Raw genomic sequence first — 27,084 nt, 5'->3', positions numbered from 1 at the left:
TGAATTTAATCAGTGCCCGTCCGCTTCTCCCGAAGTGATTGAGCTACTGTTTTGTTCCATTTAAGTTCTAGTGCCCTGCAAACACAAGGCTTGTGACTGTTTACAATACACTCAGCAGGACAAACAAAATTGCAAAGTTTTATTTTTCATAGCTTACTTTATTTTATTTTGCCAAGTTGTCTTTTCTCACTTTGCACTCATGTTTTCTTTTGCTTTTGCTTGTGAGCGCTGTTCTCAAAAGATGAGGATTATCTTGTTCTACATATTGCAAAGTGACATTGTTTCTAATATGTAATTTCTGATATGATACTTTAACACATAATCATGCAGTATACCCCAATCCACCCCAATCTAATGTGCCCCACTCCAGTTCGCTCCCCCTCCAATCCAAAACAACCTGCACCACTCCAAAACAATCTGCCCCACTCCAATCCAAAACAATCTGCCCCACTCCAGTCTGCTCAGTCCAAAACAATCCGCCCCACTGCAAAATGCTGCACTCCAATTCAAAACAATCTGCCCCACTGAAATCCTAAACAATTTGTCCCACACCAATTGAAAACAATCTGCCCCACTCCAATCCGTCTCACTCTAATCTGCCCCACTTTAATCCAAAACAATCTGCACTACTTCAGTCTTCCCCACTCCAATACAAAACAGTCTGTCCCACTCAAATCCGCCCCACTCAAATCTGCCCCACTCCCATGTAAAGCAATCCTCTAATCTGCCCCACTCCAATCCAATCCACTTCACTATAATCCAATCCACCTCACCCCAATCCAATCCAATCCACCTCACTCCAATCCACCCACTCCCATCCAATCCACCCCACCCCACTCCCATCCAATCCATCCCACACCAACCCAATCCACCCTAATACAATCTGCCCCACTCCAATAAACCTCACTCCAATCTGCCCCTCTCCAATCCATTTCAATTTGCCCCAATCCAATGTGCCCCCACTTTAACCCAAAACAATTTGCCCCACTCCAACCTGCCACTCCACCCTGCCCCACTCCAATTCCAAACAACCTTCTCCATTTCAAAACAATCTACTTCCCTCCAATTCACCCCACTTCAATCCAATCCACCCCACTCCATCCTAGTTCACCCCACTTCAACCCAACACAATCCACCCCACTACAATCAATCCACCCCATACCAATACAATCCACCCCAATCCAGCCTAGTCTAATCTACCCCAGTCCAATACACCTCACCTCATCCCAATCCAATCCACCCCACCCTAAGCAACTCCAGTCCAATCCACCCCACCTCACTCCAATCCATTCCAACCCACCCCACTCCAAACCATCTCGCCCCACTCCAGTGCAACCCACCCTACTCCAGTACAACCCACACCACTCCAATCCAATGAATCCACCCACTCCAGCCTACCCCGCTCCAATGAAGTCCACTGCTACCCAGTCCACCTAACTCCAGTCAAATCCACCCAAACCTCCCCACTCCAATACAATCCACTTTGATCCACCCCATTCCAGTACAATCCAGACCACAAATATCCACCCTACTCAAGTACAATCCACCCCACTCAAAACCACCTTAATCTACCACCAACACCAGTCCAGTCCACCCCTTTCCAAATAGTCCACCCCACTTCAATCCAATCCACCTCACTCCAATCCAATCTAGCACACTCTAATCCAATACACCTCAATCCAATCCAGCCCACTCCAAGCCAATCCACCCCATCCACTCCAATTCACCCCACCCCAATCCACCCCACCCACTCCAATGCAGCACACATCAATGCAACCCACCCCACTCCAATTCACCTCAATCCACCCCACTCCAATCCACCTCAATCCACCCCATTCCAATTGAACACACACCACTCCAATCCAATCCACCCCATCTCACTGCAATCCAATACATCCCACTGAAGCCTACCATACACCAATCCAATCCACCCCATCTAAATTCAGTCCACCCCACTTCAATCCACCCTGTTCACTCAGATCCACCCTACTCTAGTCCAATCAACCCCATTCTATCCCAATCCAGTCCACCACATCACAGTTCAGTCCACCCCACTGCAATTCAATCCACCCAGCCCATCCCACCCCACTCTACCCCACTCCAATCCAATCCACCCCAGTCCAATACAGTGAATCCAATCCACCCCACTCAAGTCCAATCTAATCAACCCCACCCCAGTCTAATCAAACCCACCCCACTCCACTCCAATCCACCTGACCCCACCCCTATCACTCCAATCTAAACCACCCAGCCCAATCCAATCTAATCCATTACCACTCTAATCCACCCAATATGATCCACCTCACCCCATTTCAGTCCACGCCACTGCAATCCAATCCACCACACCAAACCACCCAGTCCACTTAATCCACCCTACTCTACCCCAATCCATTACACCTGACCCTACTCTACTCCAATCCACTCCATCCCATTACCTCAACTCACTCCAACCCACTCCACCCTATTCTACCCCACACCACTCTACGACACTCTCTGCCACTGAAACACTGACCTCTACTCCCCTCTACTCAACTCTGTGACACTTTACTCCTCCCACTCCTCTCTGACACTCAACACCACTAACTTCCAGCCTTGCTGGACAGCAGCCATACTGGTGTATAACATGGCAAAACACATTGAGACCTTTTGGCTTTGCCAATGCTTGTTGCATTTGTATTTGTCCCCTGCTGGAGGAGACTGCATGCCGATGAGCTTTATTGCTCTTCACTTTCTCCACTCTGTGTAAAGGCCAGTCTGGGCAGCACTTCTTCTGCAGCGGGGATAGGGAATGATTGTCTGAAAAGCAAAGGATTGCACAATAAGAGAAGGGTGGCAAGGGAGGCAGAACCTACATGAGCTCGAGGGTCCAGGGGGATCTGAAGCGGAGCCAGAGCCTGGTCTCTGGCCCCATCCTTCAGTGGCTCGCCCGGCTCTACTTTATAGCACATGCAGTGCCTTCAGAGCTAGAAAACAGAGTGGCTCTCACATATAGGAAGCGATTTAACAAGCCATTGGCTTCATCAGTTTCACTTGCCTCGCAGATCGATATTTCTAAACTAATACTGTCACACTGGTTTAAAAAGAAATTGCAGATGTGAGCAGCTGTGACACTGGCAATGTGCATCAAAGCAAAATGTGCACTAACTAGAAACTGCTGCAAAAGTTTATTTTACTTTTTTCAAAATTGTCATTGACAGGCGTGACTCCTTGAGCGCATTCATGAGCATTTCAGCTACTGTAGAAAGTGGAATAAAAGTTAGTGCCAGATGCATAGCGAGTCCACTTCCATACAGCCACATGGGATTAATTAAGGCGTACTCTGCAGAACGGTATTTATAACCTCACTGTCGCTTATCCAAATATAGCGTAACTAGTTGCGTGTTTTCAAGCATTTGTTTTTAGAATATGTTAACACATATTGTTGTGCACATGTTTACTCAGGGAAAGGTTTTTGCAGAAAGCACAATAACCGGAAAATAATATTGCCTTGTGTTTTCTTTTTTATTTTGCACAATAATTCTGGCAGCTAACAAAATAGCAAACTTGCTAGGGGAGTGGTGCGCTTCTTAAAAGATGCATTTCCTAACAAAATTCAGAATGTAAAAAGAGGGGGCCACGCCATGGTGGACCTTAGGTACCGATGCAGGCTTTCCCCGGGAGACGGTGGGAAGTTCAACGACCACTACTGTCGCATTTTTCAAATTTCACGCGTGGCTAATGGCGCCAGGTGGTGGCTGGATAACCCGGCAGCAGGGTCACACTGGATATGCTTAACCTTAGGGTGGCCTTACTGGCTCTTCTCGATGCACCTGCCGACCTCCGATGCTCCCCCTGCTTCCTGGCACCTGGACCTGCTGGTGAGTTCCACCTGCCTTCAGCAGTCTGTCCGTTGCATAACGGTCCTCCTCCCCTTGCACTGGTCTTCTTGGCAGTGGCGGAGGGGCATCATTTAGGAGCACAGTCTCCTGTTCCTTAAATCTGCGTGGCACCGATCATTTGGTGTCAGCCTTAGGGCATTTTAAGGACAGTGTACCTTATCTATAACTGAGGGCGCACAGTGTTTCTGGCTGTATTCATAAGAGAACCTGCTCGCGCTCACAATTTTTAATCAAGCAAGAGCTTCTGAAGGGCATATCCTGATTTAAGGGGTGTTGTGGGGAAGTAAAAAGATTGTAACCTAGGGCCATATGTATCATCAAGGAATTTTGCGATTCGGAAATAGCGATTTTTAAGAAATCGCTATTTCCGACTCGCAAAGTGCCATGTATCACATTTGCAAATCGGTAATAGCGATTTCTTAAAAATCGCAAATGCTATTACCGAATCGCAAATTGCGATACCGGCCCCATTCGCACCCATATCTGCAAATTTTTTGCATTTCCAAAATTGCGATTTCTGAACCAGAAATCGCAATTTTGGAAATGCAAAACCCCAGGGTGCTGGGGGCCTAAGGCCCACTCTGCTGCACCCCAAAATTGTTTTATGGGACATGTAAGGTGCACGCATGCCAAAAGGGCATGTGTGCTTTACATGTACAATTTAAAAATGCTTTTTAAATGCATTGTTAAATTTTGCACATGGTTACCACCAAGTTCAACTTGGTGGTAATTAGCGATTCCTAAATGCCCAAATCGCATTTAGGAATTGCTTCATACATGTGCTAAAGAATCGCAAACAAGGAATCCTTATTTGCGATTTCTAATTTAGAGAGTCGCAATTTGCGACTCTCTAAACAGGGTCGCAATTTTAAGGAATCGCTATTTTAGCGATTCCTTAAAATTGCGTTCAGAATGTATTTAATACATTCTGAAATGGCATTTTGCATTCGCAAACGGGCATTCGCACCGTTTGCGAATGCAAAATGCTTTCATACATCTGGCCCTTAGTGGTTAATGCCTTAGATTTTCACTGTGAAGGCAGTGGTGTAGCAAAGGCCCCCCCAGCCTCCACAGTGCGGGGTGGGGCCCCTTAGCACAGAACCTGGGCCTGAGGGCTCCTGAATAAGAACAGTGGAGGGGCCCTCCATGTACTTTGCAGGGGGCCCCCTCAAGTTTTGTTACGCCACTGTGTGAAAGTTATGGGTTTGAATTCAATATTCTCAATAACAAACAGTTTCAGTGAATGACAATTCGTAAAGTTTCCAATGTAATACTGTGGTTTGTTGTACAACATTTGTAAAGGGTGAAATTTGATCCATAGCTATTTTTGCTCAGTGCCCATAGCTCTTTACCTGTCACTGAAAGGGAGGTTAACTTGAGAGTTATGGATTCAGGATGTTGAAAAAACAGGTAAAGAGAAAGACTGGAGTCGGGATGCTTATATAGCTGTGGTTATAGGTCAACTTGATTCCATTGAGGAAGTATACTCTTTATTGTGACCTATTTATGTGCATCCTGCTCAGTCAGGGGTGTAATATCCTCTTAAAAGTGTTGATGCTCAAGGTAATCTTTTGGTTTAATAATTGTGTACAATATTTCAAATATTGTGATTCTGTTCAAGTATCACTTTTGAATAACATTTTTGTGAGTGCATTGGCAAAACGCTATTGGTTTCCAAAAACAATTGTGAAGTGGCAGACAAAACCCCAGTCATCTGTATTTGATTCTGTGCTGCCTTATCATGTATTGGCCAGTGTACTCGCATTCAGTTTTCCCATGTGTTGGAAAACAGGTCCTGATTTTACCAGGCAGTAACTGCATCTGTTAAATTGCATGAGGCTTTGGCTGAAGAAGCAGCCAAGCCCCATCGCCCATTTTTAGGTGGAGCATAAGCATTAAACCTCATGTATACTTTTATTATCCTCCTTATGGCTTAAAGTGATTTAATTTGTTGGTTGCAGTGTCCTTTAAAAAATCTTGCTCGCTAGTGGTCAGTTCTGCCTTTTTCTCGCTCCTTTTTCTGTTTCAGAGCAGTGACCAACTACTGTATTATTTCACTTTGGTTTCTTTATCTGTTGCTGTGACAGACTGCTTTTGTTCTTTCTATGTTGCTGCCTTTTCACTGTGGGTGTTTTAGGCTGGTAGATGCCTGTTCTATTGCAAAATTCCGTTCCTCCCATCTCCGCCCATGTCGCTGACATTTGTTTTGGCTTTATTCCAGTGCTGTCCTTGTTTACCTCTGGCTCCTAAAATAAGCTTATTTTACAAAAGCAACACATGTTTGTTTAGCTCACTGCTCACGAAAGCCACACTATGCCCTTTCTGGTAGAATGTGACTAAACCTAGAAGCAATGCTGTGAATGAGTCTGTCCCTCCAGGGCACCTTCCTGCCAGCACTCACAACATAGCACACAGGGCATTGCTTATCTCCTTTATTGGGGCCATAAATCTTCTTGAGCTGCTCCGCTATTGTTAACTTCATTAGAGCTTTGTTGAAATGCGAGGCAAGAACTCTTGCAAGACTTTTCATTCTGTTAAAATAAAAAGAGATAAATAGAAATATATAAAATATAAAGAAATAAAAAGAAACACTTTTCCGACCTTATTTTCCAATTTCTGTTTAGACATTTCTGATGTCAGTAGCAGCTAGTGACTATCAAACATGGCAGGAAACGATGAAATTATGAGGCAGGGTTGCCCAAATTATGTGACAAGAAAAGTCCAGTTCTGAATTTACAATGCCAATAGCTATAACTCAAGAAAATGCGAGACCTATTGCATTGCAAATGCTTGTTTTTTTGCTGTAGAGAGGGGTGCTTTCAATGCTCCCCTGCCAGACCTTATCTACCCATTCCCTCCCCTACTTTCCACACCTCTATCCCTTCCCCATCTCCACACAGAAACTCCTCATACATTTACCACCTGCTTTTCTTCAAATACAGAAAAAGACCAGAAAGCACTTTCAGCACATTTATTCTGATTTTTTTTGCATCTCCTGACATTCTCTGAGTGCTAGCGTGTCACTTATTCTCTGGCCTGTAGACAATAGCAGATCTGTCTACTTAAAAAAATATTTTTACATTGGAGGAGCGGGACAAGCAATCGCGGCTCGCTTCGCTTTGAAGGGGTGGGACGGCGTGCGGGGGTTGGGGATGAGGGAACAAAGACAAATTCGGAATTTTTTTATAAAAAAATTAAAACTTACTTCCGGGCCGCTGCTCCTCCATCTCCTCAGCAGGCACATGCTCCCAGCCTGCCCTGCAGCCAATCCTGATGTTGCTCAGAGCAGTGTTAGGATTGACTGGGAGCACCCAGCCAGGGTGCTCCCAGGCAGACTGGCAGCCTGTGCCTGCTCTCTCCAGGCCGGCAACCCAGTGCCAGGTTGGAAAGAGCACAGTACACTCCTCTCTTCTCCTCTTCTCTGTCATCTCACATGGCCACAACAAAAGGATAATAAACATAGTTTATTATCCTTTCCTGTAAAAGGTTTGCAACTTCTGCTGCTCGTTGGGGGGGGGGGGGGGGGGGGAGTGACGCTCCTCCACCATAGCGGAGGAGCTGCTGCTGAAGTTGAGGCCTTGGAGGGGTGAGCCTCCTGCAGAGAACTACCAAAAGGGCACGTCTGCCTCTCCCCACACCTACCTCCCTCCATACCAGTGCTGGAACTAAAGGGGGAACCAAACAGATTCTTAAGCCAGCAGCTATTTTTCAGTTGGCCCTAGTGAAAATGCTGAATTGGTCTCGGTTGTAATTTGCCAGCACAGGGACAAAATCAGCAGCGCTGGCAAGTAGTCTGTTAGGAGCAGCAACATGCAGGCAGTTTATTTCTCCACCTGATGTGCCCAAAATAATGGGCGAATTTAAAGGGCCATCAGCCCTCCTTTTGTCCATCATAGCTGGGAGCAATTTGCAGCTGTTTTCCAGCGTTTTCATGAGTTAATAAATATCGATCACTCTGTGAAAACAAAGGATTTAAATGAAACCATAAACTACTTCAGAGGAGTTTAACTAAGTCGTGAAAAAAAACCGAGCATGGCAAATATTCCTTATCTGAAAGTATTATTTTTTATTAACAAATCCATTGAAGTACATTTCTTATGTTGTTTCCAGTTGCATCATGTCGAAAGCTTTCCACACACAAGCTTTTTTTTGCACAACGGCACAGAAAGAAAAAAAAATACCCTTCAACCATTAGCATGCACTCGCAAGCAAAATGCTTTATAAGCAGAGCCAGAAGCGTTTTTTCCACTGTCTGTTGTTTGTTGCAACGAGCCGAAGTTACAACAGAATGATCGCAATGTCTTTTGTGTACAATTGCTAGGGCAGCTTTTACATAAGGATCCTTTGAGAGACAGTGCCTTTGAAATGACTGCACGTGCAGGGTGTTTGCACCTTCTGTTGTGACAACAGATGAACCCCTGGCTGTAAAAGGATAGTCACTGTCCCAATTGTGAGGTGAAGTTATAATTAGCAAGAAATTCCTTTGTCAGACGACAAGAGAACTGCACTTTGCAAATAAACGCAAAGCTGCTATGTTGCCCCTCTACAGTATCTACTCATCGATCAGCACTACAGCCTGTCATTACAGTGTCTGTAAATGGCCGCACCCCGCTTTCAATGGCTGGACATGTGAACTCAAATGTTTATGAAATCATTAGAGTCTAAAGGCAGGTTTGAGTAGACCAACAAGCTTGGCCGGGGATAGAAGCCTTTCCCCGCTGTATTGCAGACCTGCCAACTCATACAGGGCCACCGTACTTCACGTGACATCAGCTCCCTTCACCCGTTACCCAATCAGGAGCCGATATCGGAGCCGATATCGCACAGTGGCAGAGACGGCAGCTGGAAAGCAGTGCACAGACCCGTTTCCAGCTCGTCTTTGGAGGCTCCGAGCAGGAGATGTATATTAAGGTGTGTGAGAACACCCCAGGACATCAGCAACTGCCTCAGCACGCTTGTTTGTTTGGGGGTCATGGATAGTGCTGGAATTGGAAGAGCTTTAATCTGGGAACCCATACATTTCTTGGTCAAGGAGGGCAACAAAAAGAGGGTCATAAAAAGCAGTCAGTCAACTTATACATTTAGGGCCACATGAACAAAGCATTTTTCTAGTCTCAAACTGTTGCGACTAGAAAAATGTTTTTGGGGATGTACAAAGCCCAGATTCTGATTCAGTAACTTGTTACAGAATCACAATTTGAGTTTTGCAATTCGATATTAGGAAGGGGTATCATCAGGGCATCCCTTCCAAATACTGAACCTGAATGGTATGTATGATTGTTTTGTGACCCTGAATGCAGTCGCAAAACAATTGCAGTTAACACGATTTTCAAATTGGTGTTAACCCATTCGCAAATGAGAATGGGCTCCCAAGGAAAAAATATTCCTTCAGAGCAGGCAGTGGCCCCCGGACCACTGCCTATTCTGAAAAATTGAAAAGAATACTTTTTATTTTTATTTTTGAAATGCATCCATTTTTCCTTTCAGGAAAATGTGCAGCATTTTTTTTTAAACTGCTTTATTTAAAAAGCACTCACAGACATGGTGGTCTTCTGTCCCCAGCAGGTCACCATCCCTGTGAGTGTGGCCATTCCTAATGGGGTCACAAATTGCAACCTACCTCATGAATATTGATGATGCAGGTCATTTGTGACTCCATTGAGAATCGCATACCGTGTACTTAACACAGTTGTACATTTTGTTTTTCGACTCACAATTTGTGATTCCCAAACGTATCGCAAATTGCAAGTCACAAAACAAAAGGATGTACATCTTACCCTTACCTTTTGAAATAAAGATAGTCACAAAGAAATTGGCACCTAGGAGAAATTACATAATAAATCTGTACTATCTTAATCGGTTGCAAAGGCTGTATTTTAAAATATCTTAGCAGGTAAAGGCACCTGTGCAGAAAGCATTGTGTGCCCATAAATCTCAGGAAATATTCATAATAGTAGCCTAACTGTTGTGGTTACTGCACTTGGTTTAGAGATCTGTCGTTTGTTTAGTCACATTTTTGACTCATAAAGTACCATAGAGGGTTTATGTGCCTGCTGCAAAGCTCATGGTGTAACATGCAGATAGCAGATTGTGGGCCAGATGTAGGAAACGATTTGCAACTCGCAAACGTCAAAATTTGCCGTTTGCGAGTCGCAAATGTGAGTTTCCTATGCAGAAATGCATTTTGCGAGTCGGGACCGACTCGCAAAATGCATTTCCGACTCGCAAATAGGAAGGGGTGTTCCCTTCCTATTTGCGAGTCTGAGTGGTATGCAATACCATTTGCGACCGCGTACGCGGTCGCAAATGGCATCGCAGTTACCATCCACTTCAAGTGGATGGTAACCCACTCGCAAATTGGAAGGGGTCCCTATGGGACCCCTTCCACTTTGTGACTGGACCCAAAATTATTTTTTCAGGGCAGGGAGTGGTCCAAGGGACCACTCCCTGCCCTGAAAAAATACCGAAACTAAAGGTTTCGTTTTTTTTTTTAAGTGCAGCTCGTTTTCCCTTAAGGAAAACGGGCTACACTTTAAAAAAAAAAACTGCTTTATTTAAAAGCAGTCACGAACATGGAGGTCTGCTGACGACAGCAGGCCTCCATGTTTGCGAGTGCCTCTACTCGCTATGGGGCCGCAATTTGCGACCCACCTCATGAATATTGATGAGGTGGGTCATTGCGAGTCGCAGTCGGTGTCTGAGACACCGTACTGCATTGCAAATTGCGACTTGCAATTTGCGAGTCGGATGGACTCGCAAATTGCAAGTCGCAATTTGCAATCTTGCTACATCTGGCCCTATGTTATGTAGATAGGTAAGTGGGTCACTGGCTTTGACCCAGAGATCCTTTTATTACTTAAAGTTCATAAATTGCAATTCTTCTAATATAACACAGTGAGCTATGTACCGGGATCAAGGACCTCCATGTAAATTGCAAGGCATGTGTTACAAACCTTATTGATTTTTCTCAATGTGTTGTTATAAGGCTGCTAAAAAGGTTTTTTTTGGGTAATAATATAGGACAACACCAAGCGCTGTGTTTTGTTTTAAATCGCCGCCATACAATCTTAGCCCATTATCCCTTAAACTGAAGACGATGTATGACTCTTACACTTAGAAACCCTCTTTGTGTTATGTAACATCCTATACTCTAATTTACACTACACCATTATATGATTTATTGTCAATCTATAATGTGTGCGTGTGATGTAAAGTGGTCTGACACCATATAGTGGGACGAGTAGCAGTGTAAAAACAATTAGCAAGTGCTATTTAAATTGTTATTCATCTATATACGCATCCATATGGAAACACCTGACATTCTTACAGTGCATGCATATCTCTTATATATAATGCTTGCACAAAGCCAAAAACCTACCTCTAAACGCAGTTTCTCTTAAGTAGTTGTAAATTGCTAACAAGCTATGGGCCAGATGTACAAGCATACAATTTTGCATTTCTTAAATAGCAACTTCATAGAAATTGCTATTAAAAAAATGCAAAATACAATGTACAAAGATACTGATTTCCTAATAGCGATTCTTCTAAAGCAGAAATCACTGTTAGGCAATTTCTATTAAGAAATCCCATTGCATTTGAGTAGGTGGGCCCGTTTTGCATTTCCCAAACAGCGATTTCTTATTAGGAAATTGCTATTTAGGAAATGCAAAACCATGGATGGAAAGGGCAAAAGGTGCCCGCTGGTGAACCCCAAAAATAGGGGTGCACCTGTAGAGCATATGTATGCGCAAAGTGCATGTGTGTGCCCTATTGCAATTAAAAAAGGCATTTTGGGGTGCTTTGTTGAAATTGCACCTGGGTACCATCGACTTCAAGTCGATGATATTTGCATCTTCTAAATACCCAAGTCGCATTTAGGAAATGCATGGCACATCAGAATAAGAATTGAAAATAGGAAATCCCTCTTGGGATTTCCTGTCTGGGAATCACAAATTGTGATTTCTACAGGGTAGAAATTGCAATTTGCGATTCCTCAACGACCCGAAACTAGTGGCAGGCTGGCCAGTCAGGTCAGTATTTCGAGTTACAATGAACATGTATAAGAAATATTGACATATGTAGTGGCATATGTACGAACAAATGGCACAGTGCAGTGCACCGACTGCGCCACTGGGAAAGGGCTGCACAAAACAACCCTGAGGGACTTTTTCCTTTTTCTATATGTGCTGCAGAATACAGCACACATAGAAAGAGGAAAAATTGAGGAGAACTAAAGATATTTCTCCTTGTTATGCCTCTTCTGGAAAGGCATATCTTTTGGCGCATTGCCAGATTTACCAGTTCTGGTAAATTTGGAAATGCATCATAAACCATAGGAGTTGCTTGGGAACACCCTTGGGAAACTCATTACTCGAGATATATTTAGCCACGCAAGCGCAAACGCAATGCAAACTGAGTCATAAATATGGCCCTTAGTGACCTTTTATTGGTGACTGCATATGTGCTCATCATTCAGAAAACCCATCTTTATTTCACTACATTGTGAGTTGATTAAAACAAACTATTTCAGTCCAGTATACCGAACTGGCCACAATGTGCTCTACAATTGACAACTGGTGGCAAGGAAAAGGTTGCAGAGTTCAGACAAATTGTCATCGTGCAAAAGCTGCTAGAAAATGAAAAGATAAGCGTGATCCGATTGACCTCACCATACACTGTTCTGACACTGACTGAGGTCTTTAAATGACAAAGCAAGTCAAATGCATCAGTGAGAGGCCCAAAACAGGGTGCGATGATTCTGTGATTGTTGAACAGGTCTGAGAAAGGTCTGTCGCTGACATAGTCATTATCTTTAAAGGGGCACTGCTTTTAGAATTTGCAATATTAATTATCAACATTAAAAACCTTCATACCTACTTCTTCTGCTGGTATCTCGGTTTTGGGACGAAAACTTAAAAAAAATTCGGGGTAAGGGTGACTACATTATGATTTGCAAATTATCATGTGAGATAGTAGATCATTATGCGTGATATATCTTTTCGACACCTAGAAAGAAAACTCTGCTGGGACCGAGAGCTAATTGAACAGAGCAAATGGTTCTACAGCCCTCTGAACCAGAGTTCAAGAGCTAACCGGCAATGCCTGCCTTAACCCAGAGTTTATCTGTTGTGTCTAGGTAAGGCCCTGGTCGCCATAGTGCTACAAAGAGTTTACTCCCTTAGTTAGTCGTCTCAGTTGAGGTAAATATCACCTCTGGCAGTGGAGTACATAGGTGTGGGTCTGTATAATGAGCTGTGCAAATACTGTAGGATATTTACTACACCTGGTAAATACCATCACCTGATTACCTGTTGGTAAGATGTTTACCCGATGTTGGTAAATACCTCCTATTCTGAGTTTCCAAATTGAAAATGAGGCATAACATGCAGAATTTAGATTTAAAATACCAAATTCTGGGTTTTGGGGGTTTTTTTTTCTGTGGATTTTCCACTGATATATTTCATCATGTTTGACCTGCCATGAATCCATTAGAGAAAATTGCACTGCTCATACATTCGATCTGTGTACCAGGATTGGAATTTAGGCCTTACCTTGTAATCAGGGCCATAGTCAACGAAGAAACCACACTGGTAAATAATGCGGATTCAGCTCTCTTGCGTTGTAACCATCTATTCTATAAAGAGAAGTCGAGTTAGCATCGTTGTTTCCTCCTCTCAACACCAGCAGTAGCCTCCTGTCCATTCTTCAGAAGCCCCACAATCTTTTGAAGTTTAATGACTGAGTTTAAATGGCTCTGAATCATAAACAAAACTGTTTCAGTTAACAAGAGCAACTGTGTACTTATTCTGCATTCATGTTTTTCCCTCGTTTAAAAATTCACCTTTATTCTTGTGTCTGGGATTTAGTTATATTAGAGTAGTCCATAACTAGCCAAGTTTTAAAGTGATATGCCCAACCCTGGCCAATACTCATTAAACAACCAAACCCATGATGTCCACATTAAGCAGTTGTCTCTCTTTCATTTTTAGAGCGCTCATTATTTGGCGGCGGATTTACCAGTCACCAAGGACCTCCCCAGGAAAGAGCGAAATCATCAGACATCCTAGAGGAGCTCATGATGCAAGGAATAATACAAACCCAACCTAAGTTTGTAAGAAATGGAGAAGCTTTTGATGTCATGGTAAGTAGAGTAGCGCACTTAAGCACCTTGACGCTTGACAGTGAGTGAAGAAAAAACTTGATTTTTACAGTAGAAATAAAGAACAACAAGCTCAATGGAGGCTGTCTTTTTTGTGTCGTGCTAAAGTAAGCACTCATATTTTGGTCACAGTCATAGTGTATGAAGTTTCAGGAGGCAAAATAAATTGCTGAGGCTATTCCTAGTGTCAACACATTCCCACTTAAATTAGCTTTTTCAGTTTGCAACATGTGTCTGTATTGGTACCACTATGTAGTATTGGTTCTATATAATAAACTTCAGAGGTTCCTTCACTTAAGGCACTCCCTAATGTGCTTTCCAATATGAAAATACATGCATGTACGACAAAAGACATAAACTTTAATGAGAAATTGGCAAAAAAAACAGGCTCTATCTATTTTTGATCGTCTTCAAAATATTTGACATTAACAAGTTATAAAAACTCTGCTTTTGGAATCTCACAAGACACGATTGAAAATTGCAATGATTTCATTCACTCCCAAGAAATTATTGAGGTAATCTTACTCAGATCCCTTTCTCTACCACTACAGTTCCTTACACTGCTGTGAGGTGCAACAATTCCTTAACCATTTCATACTAGACAAGGTCTTCAGCCCATTGATATTCTGACTCTTTTTTGCACAGAGCAGGGGTTGATTAGTTGCATAGAAAAGCAGTGTCTTATATTTTTGGACGAGGCACTAATATTGAGCTCTTGCTTTGAAATTCAAGTGAACAGAGTAACTCATATATACTAACGATGCTAATTCTCAGTACTCTATTTCCATGGCCCTCTATAGACCTATAGGGGTGTCTTGCTTGTCAAACATTGCCCAGCTTTCATTTCAACCCCATTCATTTCTCTATCCCTAGGGCATAGAAAGTGAAAAAATGTGTTTCGCTCAGGCAACATCTGGGAAATTTGCAGTGCTTTCACAGCGCCCTTGCTAAAAACCCTCCTAATTTCAACCTGCACCCTCATTTGCAACTGAAGACCTGCCATATTGCAGAGAGACTTCATTTTGCTTTTTATTATCTGACATTATTTATTTTATAACTTTCAATATAGTGCGTTCTTATGATTTCCACATCTCACATCCTTTGTAAGAATTATCCTCACAGCTGTTGCCTCCTCAATTCCATTGGTCAATATGTTGTATCTGAAGGGAAATTTATTTTTCCTTATAAGACTGGGCAGGGTTTGTGACTCCTATAAAAGCCAATCCTTAATCATTCAGTTGAGATAAATGATCACACCAATCTGTCTTTCCAAAATATGTGTCCTAAGAAGTAACTCAGCAATGCCAATATCACTTCACTTTTCACCAGCTTCTAACCGTGGCACAGAGGCAGCTTTGATTCAGATGGAGGATGATGTCACGAAGGTGCTTGATTAGCTTTGATTCATTTGGTGGGTAGTAATTGGTGTGTGTTTATGTAGCATGTGCCTTTGTGGTCAGCATACAGGGCATACTTGCACGTGAAGTGTGCAGTACACCACGACAAGCAAAGTGTTCAGTGGAACCCACAAACTAGGTAATATCGACAAGGAGAGACTGGGAAGAGATGTTACAAGCAACAGACATCTCTATCCACTACAACATCAATAACAATCTGCTTTATCTGAAGGTGCTTTCCCTGGCTGAGGCTCACTGCCCATGGGACTGCCTCTGTGCCACCAACGAGGAAAAGTCCCACCAATCTCTAAAACGAAATACCACTAAACCTAAATTCAGCATGGATGTTCTTTGCGTTTGACGTATGTCACAATTCTTGGATTTTACATTTTACTTAATTTCCGTACCACATCTCTAAAATAAACCTCTTTCTGACTAAGTGACCCATTCATTCGATAATCAGCCCTTCATCTTTTGGTTACCTTTCTGCCATGTGTGTCTTTTTGATTTAATATTTTAGCAGATGAAAGAGACTATGTAGAGATTTTTCTGCCTTCGCTCTTACTTAAGTAAATCGGTCTTTCACTTAACAGCACAATTGGTAGAGGATGCTTTAAAATGGATTATTCTACAGTATCTTCTGCCCTTGAACAATTCAGTTCAAACTATGTGGAATGTCCTTTAAGGCTCTTGTCCATTCTCTTTCACTTTATTGGTGGACACAGTTTAGACTGCCCGGGGTTCGTGTTTCATGTTGAGATAGCTTTCATGCTGATTGTAAATGGACAAATTAAAATAGCTAAATTATGTAACCACACCTCCTCTGCTTCGGATCCCTCCTTGGGGATTTCTCTAACAGTGCAACTATGATTTCTTCCCAGTCTTCAGCCCTAGGAAATACATTTCACTTTTTGAGGCCGATAGCCAGGTGCCAAAAAACTGTGCTACAATTCTTGGATCATTCCAAAAATTGTTTATAATTTTACTTCTTTCATCTTTTGTAAATACAGTACCCCATAGTGAATGTTTGGAATAAAAAAACAAAAAATGTGTAAACCCTTCAGATGCATCACCCGTTACCAATGTAGCTAGGTATCTGCAAGAAAGTGACTCTGAAACCGCCTGTTTCGGGACAGTACGTTTGTCATTCAAATTGATTGCTTTTTCCCTTTTTGGTATATGTCTACAGACTGATTCCAGTTCTATGTGAATAAACTGTTGAAAACATGGCAGCCGGAGATCTGGTCATTATAGATATGATAGTGGTTCTATACTTTACATGCAATAGAAGATAAGACAGTTAGCGATAAAACAGCCAGCATTAAAATGCCAAGATCATTCCCAAACATTTTCAGTTGCTGAAAATATCACTATTTCTCTCCATTAGTGACACCCAGCGCCGTCTTTCACACTTTTTTGTTTTTTATTATTGTGTGATTTCCCACTTCCTGTGACCTCCCTTCCGCTTGCAGAGCTTTATTCTGCTCAGTGAAAGCTGTCATTAACTATTTTTGTACCTGTACCTCCTCTTCACTACGCACTTTCATTGAGGCAGGCCCTCATTGCTTCCAGGGCCGGCTTTATGGTGGTGTGAGCGGTGCGGCTGCACCGGGTGCTGACCTGGATTGGGGGCGCTGACCTCAGGGGGTGCTGTGTTGAGCAGTAACTTATGAAACTTATGATTTAAAAACCCCCTTGCTGAAAAGTTCCTTGTGAGTCCAGCCTTCGGGAAGCAATTAAAATGTCAACATACCTCCTGTGATTAATGTTCCTGCTAGGAAGAGAGATGGGAGTTTTGTTTAGGGGCAGCTTTGACTCCCCATAAAGTAGCGTAGAAGGTTAATATGCCAGCTGCAAAGAACAGAACTATATTTTATGTGGATAGCTGAGTGGATTAGTAAAGCCAGCCTTTACACAAGTGCTTTAAAACAAATAAATGTGTATGAGAGAGGGACTATGTAGAGATGAGGGGCACATGGTAGTGGGTTAATCCGAGGAGGTGGTCATGGGATCAGGGGGCACCAAAAAAGACTATCGAGCAGGGCAGCACCAGTGCTAAACCTGGCCCTGATTGCTTCCACCTCCCCTTTAAGACCTCGTACCACTTGTGGTTTATTTTCTGGTATTACACATCCTTATAGATGGCATCCTGGAAACAAAGATTTCAAAGATCCCCCCGCAGAATGTGAGGAGGGGCACTGGGTTTTCCCATATTTCACAGACGTACATTGGCCTTCGGTTGAATGGGGGCCCACTGAAGAGTTGGGGGCCCCTTGGAAGGTTGGGGCCCCCTTGCAACCCAGGGACTGCAGGGGTTTTCGTTTTCCCCCTGTCTGCACTGTGCCATTGTACCAACACATTTTAAATAGAATATACCATAAATTGTATAATTTCCTTTTGTCTTATATATATTTGTTTTTGCCGAAAGACATATTTCTGCAATTTTTTCACATGCTACTGGGATTTCTCCTCCCCTTGTACACACCATGTGTTTTTATAATAATCTGCATTCTGCCAAAACTTCCTGTTTGCAGCTGCAATAATTTCCCCCTAATTATTTGTTTTAATAATAAAAAAAAAACATTCTCTTATGTGCTTCTCCTCCACCTGTTTCTTGGACTCCCTGCATCACACATCACGTGACTCCTTGTCATGAACTGACCTGCTCACTTCACTTCACCTGTACACCCACTTCCCAGACACTTCACCATGTGAACCATTATTCAAATCATCTGAATGACATATGTGGTGCATCCCCTGAGCAACAGAGCAGTGGAATATTGAGTTGGCCTGAGAATGAGACCCCTGATGAACACTATGTCCCACCACAACAGTAAACGAATCAGTGGGACTTTGGACTCCTGAACATGAGTAAGAAAGAAGGCACCTGAAATTCGCCTCCTGCCACCCCCACAAAAGAGACAGACGCACTTTGGCCCCTGAAGTGGTAGTGGGGAAGCAGCCTCATAGTGGCATCTTCTATTCCTGAGCAAGTGCAATGAAAAATCAAGAGAATAAACTCTTACATCAACCCTACTCATGGACACATGGGTTGGTGTAAGATAGTGGGAGAACAAAGTCAAAGTTCCTCCCCTGAAAGTGGCGCCTGAAAACGTTAGGTCGAGAGAAAGAGAGAGAGCACGTAGGTAAAAGAGATATGCCAGAGACAAAAGTGACAACATGGATCTCCAAGCAGAGAGGGAGCTGATGCATGAGTCCTCCACCTTCCACCACACCCACTAAAGCAAAAGTTTCTCCACTCAAATAGGAGTACAGCTGTGGGCCACCAGTTTCCCTCCATCTTTGTACATCAGCTGGTACAGTGGGGCTTCTTCCTGAAGGAGTGGGTAACCGCCTCACATTAACTGAAACAGCAGTCCCCTTCCTCTTCCTTGCAGTGTAGAGATAGTCCATACAACACTCACCGCTTCTGCAATGCTAATCAAATTGTTGCACATTTCCATTAATTCTTTCCATCTCACAGAAGCAAGTTTGCTTCCCAGCGGATATGCTATATTGTACCAAAAATCAGTTTCCTCCCCCATATTAGCAGAAGATCCAAGCAGTTTAATCATGTGCGGCCTTGAGGCCTGCCTCTTCCCTCCGTCAACATTATGTTCACCAGGGACTGCAAGAACATTCATACAAACCCAGCTTCGAGAGATTATATATGCTTCCAAAATGAAAATCCTGCTACTTGAAAATGGCACTGAAAAAAGACCCCCCCCCCCAAGCAGTTTGTGCACATCAGTAACCCATGGACAATCAATGCAATGGAAACAGGATGATAGCCACTGTCTGTAGTCACTCCAGGGGGAGCAAAATGTATGACACAAGCAAACCATAGGTACACTATACGAAATAGGTAAACAATGCCCATCATTTGAACAAAGGGTACCTGTGCCCCGTCTAATACGCTACCCAAGAAGATGGGTTCTTGGTTAAAAGTACAAAACTAGGGTTGTGCGCAATTTCTAAGCACCCCTAAAACAAAAATTTACTCCTTTGCCACCACAAATACTACTGGAACATTTGAAATCAGTCAAAGTAGTAGCTGACCAAATGCTAAAGTGGTATTCCTCATGCATTTCCACAGCACCCAAAGGGTCTCCACTTTGTAGTATCCCATGTTTCTTTATGCCACAGCACCCAAAGGGTCTCCACTTTGTAGTACCCCATGTTTCTTTATGCCCCTGATTGTTGTCTTCAGCTGCACTGCCTCCTCTTTAGGACAAACACTGACTTAGACACAGGCATATATAGCCTTATAGTCTTGCACTGTCAAATACTGTACATTCGGAAACTAAGAGGACAATTTTATGGTGCTGGAAAAGTGTCCACAAGACATCCATCATGGATGAGAGATAAATTCCTAACATTAAATGGCTCACAAAATTGCTGTATTTAAGGGTCGAAATCTCAACAGGACAATTGCAATGTTCTCTTCAATCCCATCAGTCACTGGCAATGTCATTCTCCAAAGACAATAAACAAAAAATCCAGGGGTAATGTTTGATGACCCTTTTAGCCTCGCAGAACTAATTGAAAGGTTTGCGTCGAGAAATTATGTAATTTCTAAATGGTAACTCTGTAAAGGGTCTTACCAGTCACCCGAGTCAAAGATAAAAGAGTATTAATTTAACCTGTTGCACAGCTGTGTACATTCATGAAACATTCTATGCCTTAATCTCTTCCCGGGCGATTGACTCACCTGAAGCACGTTCAAAGCTCTCAGCTTATTTAATCAGCTTTAATAATTCTTGATATTATGCCAAGACTCCAGCAAAGGTGGCAAAGTGTTATATAAGTTGTGAAATACCAATGCATAATAGCATACTCTGGTCAAGCAATAAAAACTCATATTAGGAAAGCAGACAAATATAATTGTATTATTGTATAATATGAAGGCTACAAAAAACTATTGAAAAGCCCAGGTTAATTTCCTTCTTAGTATAAAAAGGATCCTCTAACACAAGCAAAAATTCAGTAACTCTAGTGCCTTAAGCCGTATAGGTATATGGCCTTGTTTGTCTGCCTCTTGATTAATAAACATGTAGGCTTGTCTTAATAGAAGTACATTATTATTTTAAGTGGGTGCTCGGTACCTTAACAAAGTGTGAGGCCTGGAGCCTCATGCCCCCTCTTTCCTCCCTTTGTGATATCCCTGGATAGAAGTAGTAACTGTTGAATGTGAAAATAATGTATGATGTAAAATGCATGTACCACTGCTCTCATAATTTAAATGGGGGAGTAGAAAGGTGGAGAAAGAAAAAGGCATAGTCAGATTGTGATAAAACACAAGAATAATAGAGCCAGTCTGTGAAGCATCGTGTTTACTTAGGTCTGATATTAAAAAAAATCATCTATTGGGAGACTGCAAGTCTAATTTTGCAGGGTGGGGCTTTTCAACTCCTGGGAGCCATTGCCAAAGACATATCTCTTATGTGTGGACGTCTTCCTGAAGCAAGAAGGTTTTAAGGCTTTGCTGAGATAGGAGAAGATTTTTTATTTTACAGTTTACCCCGCAGGAATCCAGTGAGTCTGGACTTCAAACACCTCTTCCTCTCTAGTGTTCACCCAACAGTACGGAGATGGTCTAACTCTCTGCAGTCCATGAAAAATCTGCCCTCAACGGCTTAACCCAACCCAATGCTGGACAGTTCAGCCCTTATGTCTCTAGTGTCTCTGTCCATTTGCCAGGGAAGGTTATTACATTCTGAGGTCTTCTGCAGGAATCCCTTGCTTGCAATCAGTAAGAGAGACATGACCAAGGACCAGCCCGCTCAACCGTCTGCTCTGCAGCTTGCCTAAGTTTACAAGTAAATTGGCTTCCTGGAAAATCTGTGTTCATCCCCACGCAGTCACATCCTGCACTCACATACCTGGGGGCATTGCTGAAATTGTTGTCAGTTACACCAGACACACCCCAGGTTCATTGTTTGTTGCGCCCCCTGGATAGAGTGTAGGGACATTATGATCTGACAATTGTGTTCCTTATAAGATCACGCTGTCTGATACTATCACACACACTCTCACCTGTAGGGTAGTGGTATCCACACTGATTGGAAACACTTTAATGCAATATTACTTGCATGTTTCCCAGGATTTTACCTGTGAAGACGTCATAAATTAGTCATGTGATACTTTAATTATTCTGAATATTTTACGCATCTGCTCTTATAAGCAAATAACACATTTGCATACTTTCTTGCATAGGTGGAGGGGAACCGAAAACCATTGAAGAGGCCACCTATAAAATTAGAAAAAATGAAGATCAAAAAAAAGAAGAAGAAGGAGATAACAAAAGAAGACATTGACAATAAAATAAGAGCCGCAGAGGAGAGGCGAAAGGTAACACACATTCGCATCAAAACATGTAAGCTATTTGCTGAAAACAAACTTGTCCTCTAGTATTGCCTACATACTTCATGCTCCCCGCTGACTTTGTCAGGAGTGTTGCAAGTAAGTAGTTTTAAAACAAGGATGTGTGAGCAAGGGTATGTCGCTATGTAGCAATTTTTTCAAATTTTACAGTCGCTGCAGAAGGTGGTGCCATAGGGTCAGTCTGGTCCTCCATCTGGTCCTCCATCCTCCAACTTCAATGGAGCAGTCTGTGGCTGACTCCATTGATACATCCAAGCCTACAGTGGTTTATATCAATTTTGTGACATAGGTATTGATCTGAGCGCATGCCGAACTAGAACGCACCTATTCCTATCTCTGAGCAGCCTCTCCCTGGGTAGAAGCATTCTGGGAAGGTGAGGAGCTTTTTCAATTGAAAATATATTGGCATTCACCCTCCACCCTGATCATTCCGCTGGTCAAATATTGTCCGATACATAGACCTTGACTTCAGTAGAAGGTCTGCAGTATGGCAAGTAACACGCAAACTCAGCTACCATCAGGCATGTCTACTGAGCACTGCAGCAACATAGCCGTCATGTAGTCTACTGTCAGACAGTTTTTGGAACCAAACCTTTTTCCTTTTATTTTTCCTGGTCGTTTTGCATAATATTTTAGCGCTTGATGCAATTAATTTGTTTTGAAACTAAACCGAGGCACACCACATTTATCACCTAACAAAAATAAATTCATTTAAGAATATCACATATTGATTTCGAAAATGCGTTAATGTTCAAGGGTTTAGTCCTTACGAATGAGTACACTTTCGTCCCTGGTTCTCCCTTCCCAGGTATATGGGCTCAAATTTCACTTAGACTGGCCACCGTACATACCTACGAAGATCTTGGGCGGTGCAGGCTCCTTCTGAAGTGTCCCCTCCCCCCATCACCATGGCTACCGTGGCACATGTTATGCCCCAGGGTCTAAGCCTGTTTTCAATGCTACAGATACAGTTCACGGACTGAGTGGACTCTATATTATAAAAGTGGCTAAATAGCAGAATAGTTTAGACTAAATGAATCGCTAATAGACATTTTTGTATGAGCCGAATTTTCATTGTCATATCGATGGAAATTTTAAAGTTTAGATTGTAGACCTTAAGGGTTGTGCAGATATGAATTTAGATTTTTTAATAATATAAGAGTATGAATTGTAAAGATTTAGATATTAGTAAACAATACAAAATAAAAAATGAAAACACAAAGTCCACCACTGCCTTTGCTTTTTATGGGACTCCAATCATCTAAGGAAAAGATGTTGCGTTGGCCAATAGGGGTTTCTTTGTTTGAGGCTAGGTCTCATTGAGCTACTGCATGAGTACAAATGCACAAGTTATCTCCTCTGGTGACAACCACAGTAAGGTCTACTTTACATTTTTGATTGTTGTACCTTGTTTTGCAGACCAAGGAGGAAGAGCTAAAGAAAAGGTTACGGACAGAAAGGCCTTTCACAGCTCTTGCCCTTCGGCCAATTCCAGAAAACAGGGGAGAGGGCGATTCAATGGCAGAGGAAGAGCAGGGGCCCTCAGCACGAAGCCAGCCCACAGTCTTGAATACGGATGAAGAGCGGGAGGCCCAGAAACATATATCTTTTTTAGAGACCGCCCTGGAACAAGAAGAAAGGAGGAGTCAGTTTGAGGACGTTAACGACCTAGGTGTGCTGGAGGCTGATGAAACCTTTAATCATCAAAATGTCAGTGCAGCTGACTCAGCCAGTGACATATTCGAATAAGCATAATATATTTTTATATGTACTTGCACTTTAACACTTTCCTCTGAGCCACACTTTGCCAAGCCTCTCCGCATTCCACGTGCCTTACAAGGGCTGCAGTCCCAATGACATTTTTAGCAAAGTATTTAGCTTTATCTATCGTCACTGGGCATTGTACAGTGGCACAGCGACAGCGATGAAATAAATTAGACGAGCAGTTCAGTCCTTTGTTCCTTCTTCAGGTGATCTTCACCCAAAAATCTTATTTACTTTTTTGATTTGTTTTAGCAGAATACAGAATTGCCTAAAAGTGTTTTGTGACGCCACTAGCTACTTATAAGCACACCCCTGTGAATCATTCAACACCTAATGGTTTTATGGTTGGTGAGGTTGATGATATCCTTGATGTTATTGGATAGAAAATGGAGGAGTTGCACTGAAAATAGATCTTGTCGACTTGCTGTTGGTGACGCTGTCTTAAAAGATAAGTGAGCCGGTGTAAAGCTGTGATTCAATTGGCTCAACAACTTTGCTGTGATTGGTTGGAATTCTGAAATACTTGGAATGTTAGCAGAAGGTAATTAGCGGAGTTGGAGTAGGTCAGTTCGTAGGAGAATGACCCTATCATAAACATGATGAAATATTAAAATTATAATCCCACCATTTTATTTATTTAACAATTTATATAGTGTGTTTGGGCCCTTAAGTAATAGTGCTCTTTACATAGAACAACACTATAACAGAAAGCAGGTTACATTTTATAAACAGTTGAAAAAGTAGCGGTATAATGGTACTGGAGCTGAGAAAGAGTCAGTAGCTACCAAGGTCCTCTATGGCGTGATGGTTAGTCCAGAAATATTTGAAAGGGATGGTTCTTGGCTTGTTTCCTAAACATGTTGAGTAGCATTGATATTCTGTGTGCAGGAGCAGAGAGTTCCAGACTGAGGAGGCGGGTTCAGAGAAGAGTTCATACAGTGTGGTGGAAATGTTAGGGATTTAACCGAGGGAGTGAGAAGGGGCTATTCTTTCTGTTTCCAAGGAAACCAGGATGGAGGTATAACGTTTGCTCTGGGAATTAGAAAGTAGAGTAGAAATTCTGTTTATTGAGGGTTCAGGAGATGAAAGCTGTCTTTTATGCATGCATGTATGCATGTCTGCATAGGGTATTTCTATAGTGAGAACCTAGCCAAAGGCAATGGAACCATGTACAGGGTTATATATAAGTTTGCAGATGGGAGAGTCAGTGTCTCAGGGTGTTAATGTTGATGGTTTGGGTTTTAAGATAAAGTTGGGTGAGGTGAGCAGACTAGTGCATGACCCACCCGAGTTTCTTCATATAGCTGCATACATGCTTCATTATCTTGCAGTTACTGCAAGTGTTCTCTCTCTGCTCATTTAGCTAAAAAATGAGTCCACTACTATTCATGCTTGCATCTCTTTATGTTTTTTGCAGCATTCTCAAATGGCCTACCAAATAAATCATACTTTTATGTATTTGAGAGGAGAAGAACCTTAATATTGCACAGATCTGGACTATAAACTACGGAAAGTGTACCTCAATGTTTTTCAAATCACTTAAAATGCCTAATGATGAGCCAGGAAATAAGTCACTTTTGAGCAAGATATTACAATTTTCAAAATGTTTCCTGTGAATGAAGCAATATTTTATTTTTAAAAAATGGGGCATGCCATAGAAGATCTTTTTGACATTTATGGTGAACCAATATTTCTGTAAGCAGAACACTTTGCTATTGTAGAAGGGGCCACAGACTCTTGCGTGGCATCTTCTGTTATACAGTTCTTCCAGGTGCTTCATGTACTCTGGTGCTATCTCAAGGGGTCTTCACTCACTAGTAAGGGAGCATGGCCCCATGCAAATAAGGAATCACATTGTCTCTGTACCTGCGCTGTATTACAAAAAGGCAAGAAGTAGTCAAGGGGCACAGAGACTGTGATGCACAGTCAGTGTGCTCCCCTAGGGCTGACCTTGGAAAAGAGAGAAAACGTGTGGAATGGATGCCCTAGACATCTTCCTGCAGGCAGGTGCAGTCACTTATTTAAACTGCTTGCAGAGGGATCTCTGTCCCCCTTTCAGGAGCAGGCATGGTTGCTGCCTGCACAGGAAAATGCAGATTGGCTGCTTCAAACATTCAAACAGTCTGCCTGGCTTTCACTAATTAACTGCTCTCAGGACAGCAGGAGTTTGCAGCTGAACTCAGGGCTTGCATTAATTGTAATAGAGTGCACTGACTGAGTCAATACCCAGAACATCCGTTTAAAGGTGCACTGTGGCACAAACAAGGACCTTACACCCTATATGTAATGTAGGTCCAGATGTTCCAGGATCTCTGAGACAACCTGCTCTTTCTAACTACGCACCCAAGATCTGGAACAACTTCCCCATACCCATTAGGACCACACCAACGCCCCTACAATTTAGGAAAGAGGTGAAGACTCACCTCTCAGAAAGAACACTATAACACAATCCATCAACCTTCCATAACTCAGCTTCTTTGCCTATTACGCACCAACTTTGATGATGTACAGCCCTCCACTGTCTCTTGACTAGATTTGCCCATTAGAAATACCATGTACATACATACATTTCTACAAAGGTTGGTACTATTTCTAGGGTAGCTGGGACTGTGAACAGTGTGGGAAATAGTTTTTGTATTAACATTTTTGCCATCTTCGAGAAGTGGATATATGAGGAAGCAGTAGATTTATTTAGGTTCAATTCATTTAGTGGCAAATGGTTTATCGAATGTATAACTTTGGAAAAAAACAGTAACATTTCAACAAAAAAGACCTTTGATAGCAAATTGTGATGCATACAGTTATAATAATCTTGGGTGGATATGTTTAATGATTTGGTCAAAGTTATAGTGGTAGATTAGTAAGACAAAGCAAGCCACTTTTAATGTATTACTTGATGTCAGTAATTTTTACTTGCACATCATTTAATGCCTTTTCCTTCACAAATACTGTCATATTGGTACACAAATTGTTTGTCTAGGTATATTGCTTTTTCATTTCAAACTAAAATCTTTTAGTAAATATATTCCACTGTCCATTCGGAAAATGTTGATGTCGGACTGGTCCTTTCAGGCTCTGGATGCCAGTTAAAAACAGCACTGGCCTAGTGTTAATGTTAACTGTACTTATATAGCGCACAATCACTCGGGGTGTTCTTGACACTGAAATACACCTAAAAGGTATCTTGTAAAGGAGAATGGCACTTAGGAATGATAGTCAAAAGTCTTATTCCATAGCTAAGTCTTTAAGGCTTTCCTGAAGTAACTAAATCAGTAAGTAACCCTATGGAAGGAGATTTCATTTAATGGGTGGCAGCACTTATTACAGTAACACACTGCTACGCACTGCATCACATAATACGAACACCGCACCCTGTTGGTCATCATGCACAACATGGAAACACTTATCAATTAGGATCAAAACAAAAACAACATCCTCCCAACCACACAGCCTACATAGTGTAGTGTGCTACACATGTAGGCAAGTGCTTCAGCACTCCTCA

The 27,084-nt window shown here is 42.3% G+C and overlaps 1 protein-coding gene across 1 annotated transcript in view; it reads left to right on the top strand.

The window, feature by feature from the left end:
• Positions 1 to 23,768, top strand: part of STMND1 (stathmin domain containing 1) — a 73,688-nt gene extending 49,920 nt beyond the window's left edge. Inside the window, exons 3-5 of the mRNA XM_069218451.1 lie at positions 13,868 to 14,019; positions 21,651 to 21,785; positions 23,238 to 23,768. Of these exons, the coding sequence (XP_069074552.1) occupies positions 13,868 to 14,019; positions 21,651 to 21,785; positions 23,238 to 23,567 (617 nt within the window). The 3' untranslated portion in view covers positions 23,568 to 23,768. The remainder of the gene's footprint in view (positions 1 to 13,867; positions 14,020 to 21,650; positions 21,786 to 23,237) is intronic.
• Positions 23,769 to 27,084: the final 3,316 nt, after the last annotated feature.

The sequence above is a fragment of the Pleurodeles waltl genome, chromosome 2_1 (assembly GCF_031143425.1).
Source record: "Pleurodeles waltl isolate 20211129_DDA chromosome 2_1, aPleWal1.hap1.20221129, whole genome shotgun sequence".
NCBI classification, from domain to species: Eukaryota; Metazoa; Chordata; class Amphibia; order Caudata; family Salamandridae; genus Pleurodeles; species Pleurodeles waltl.
The sequence above is the reverse complement of the archived record's forward strand: the minus strand, read 5'-3'. Positions and strand labels throughout refer to the sequence as shown.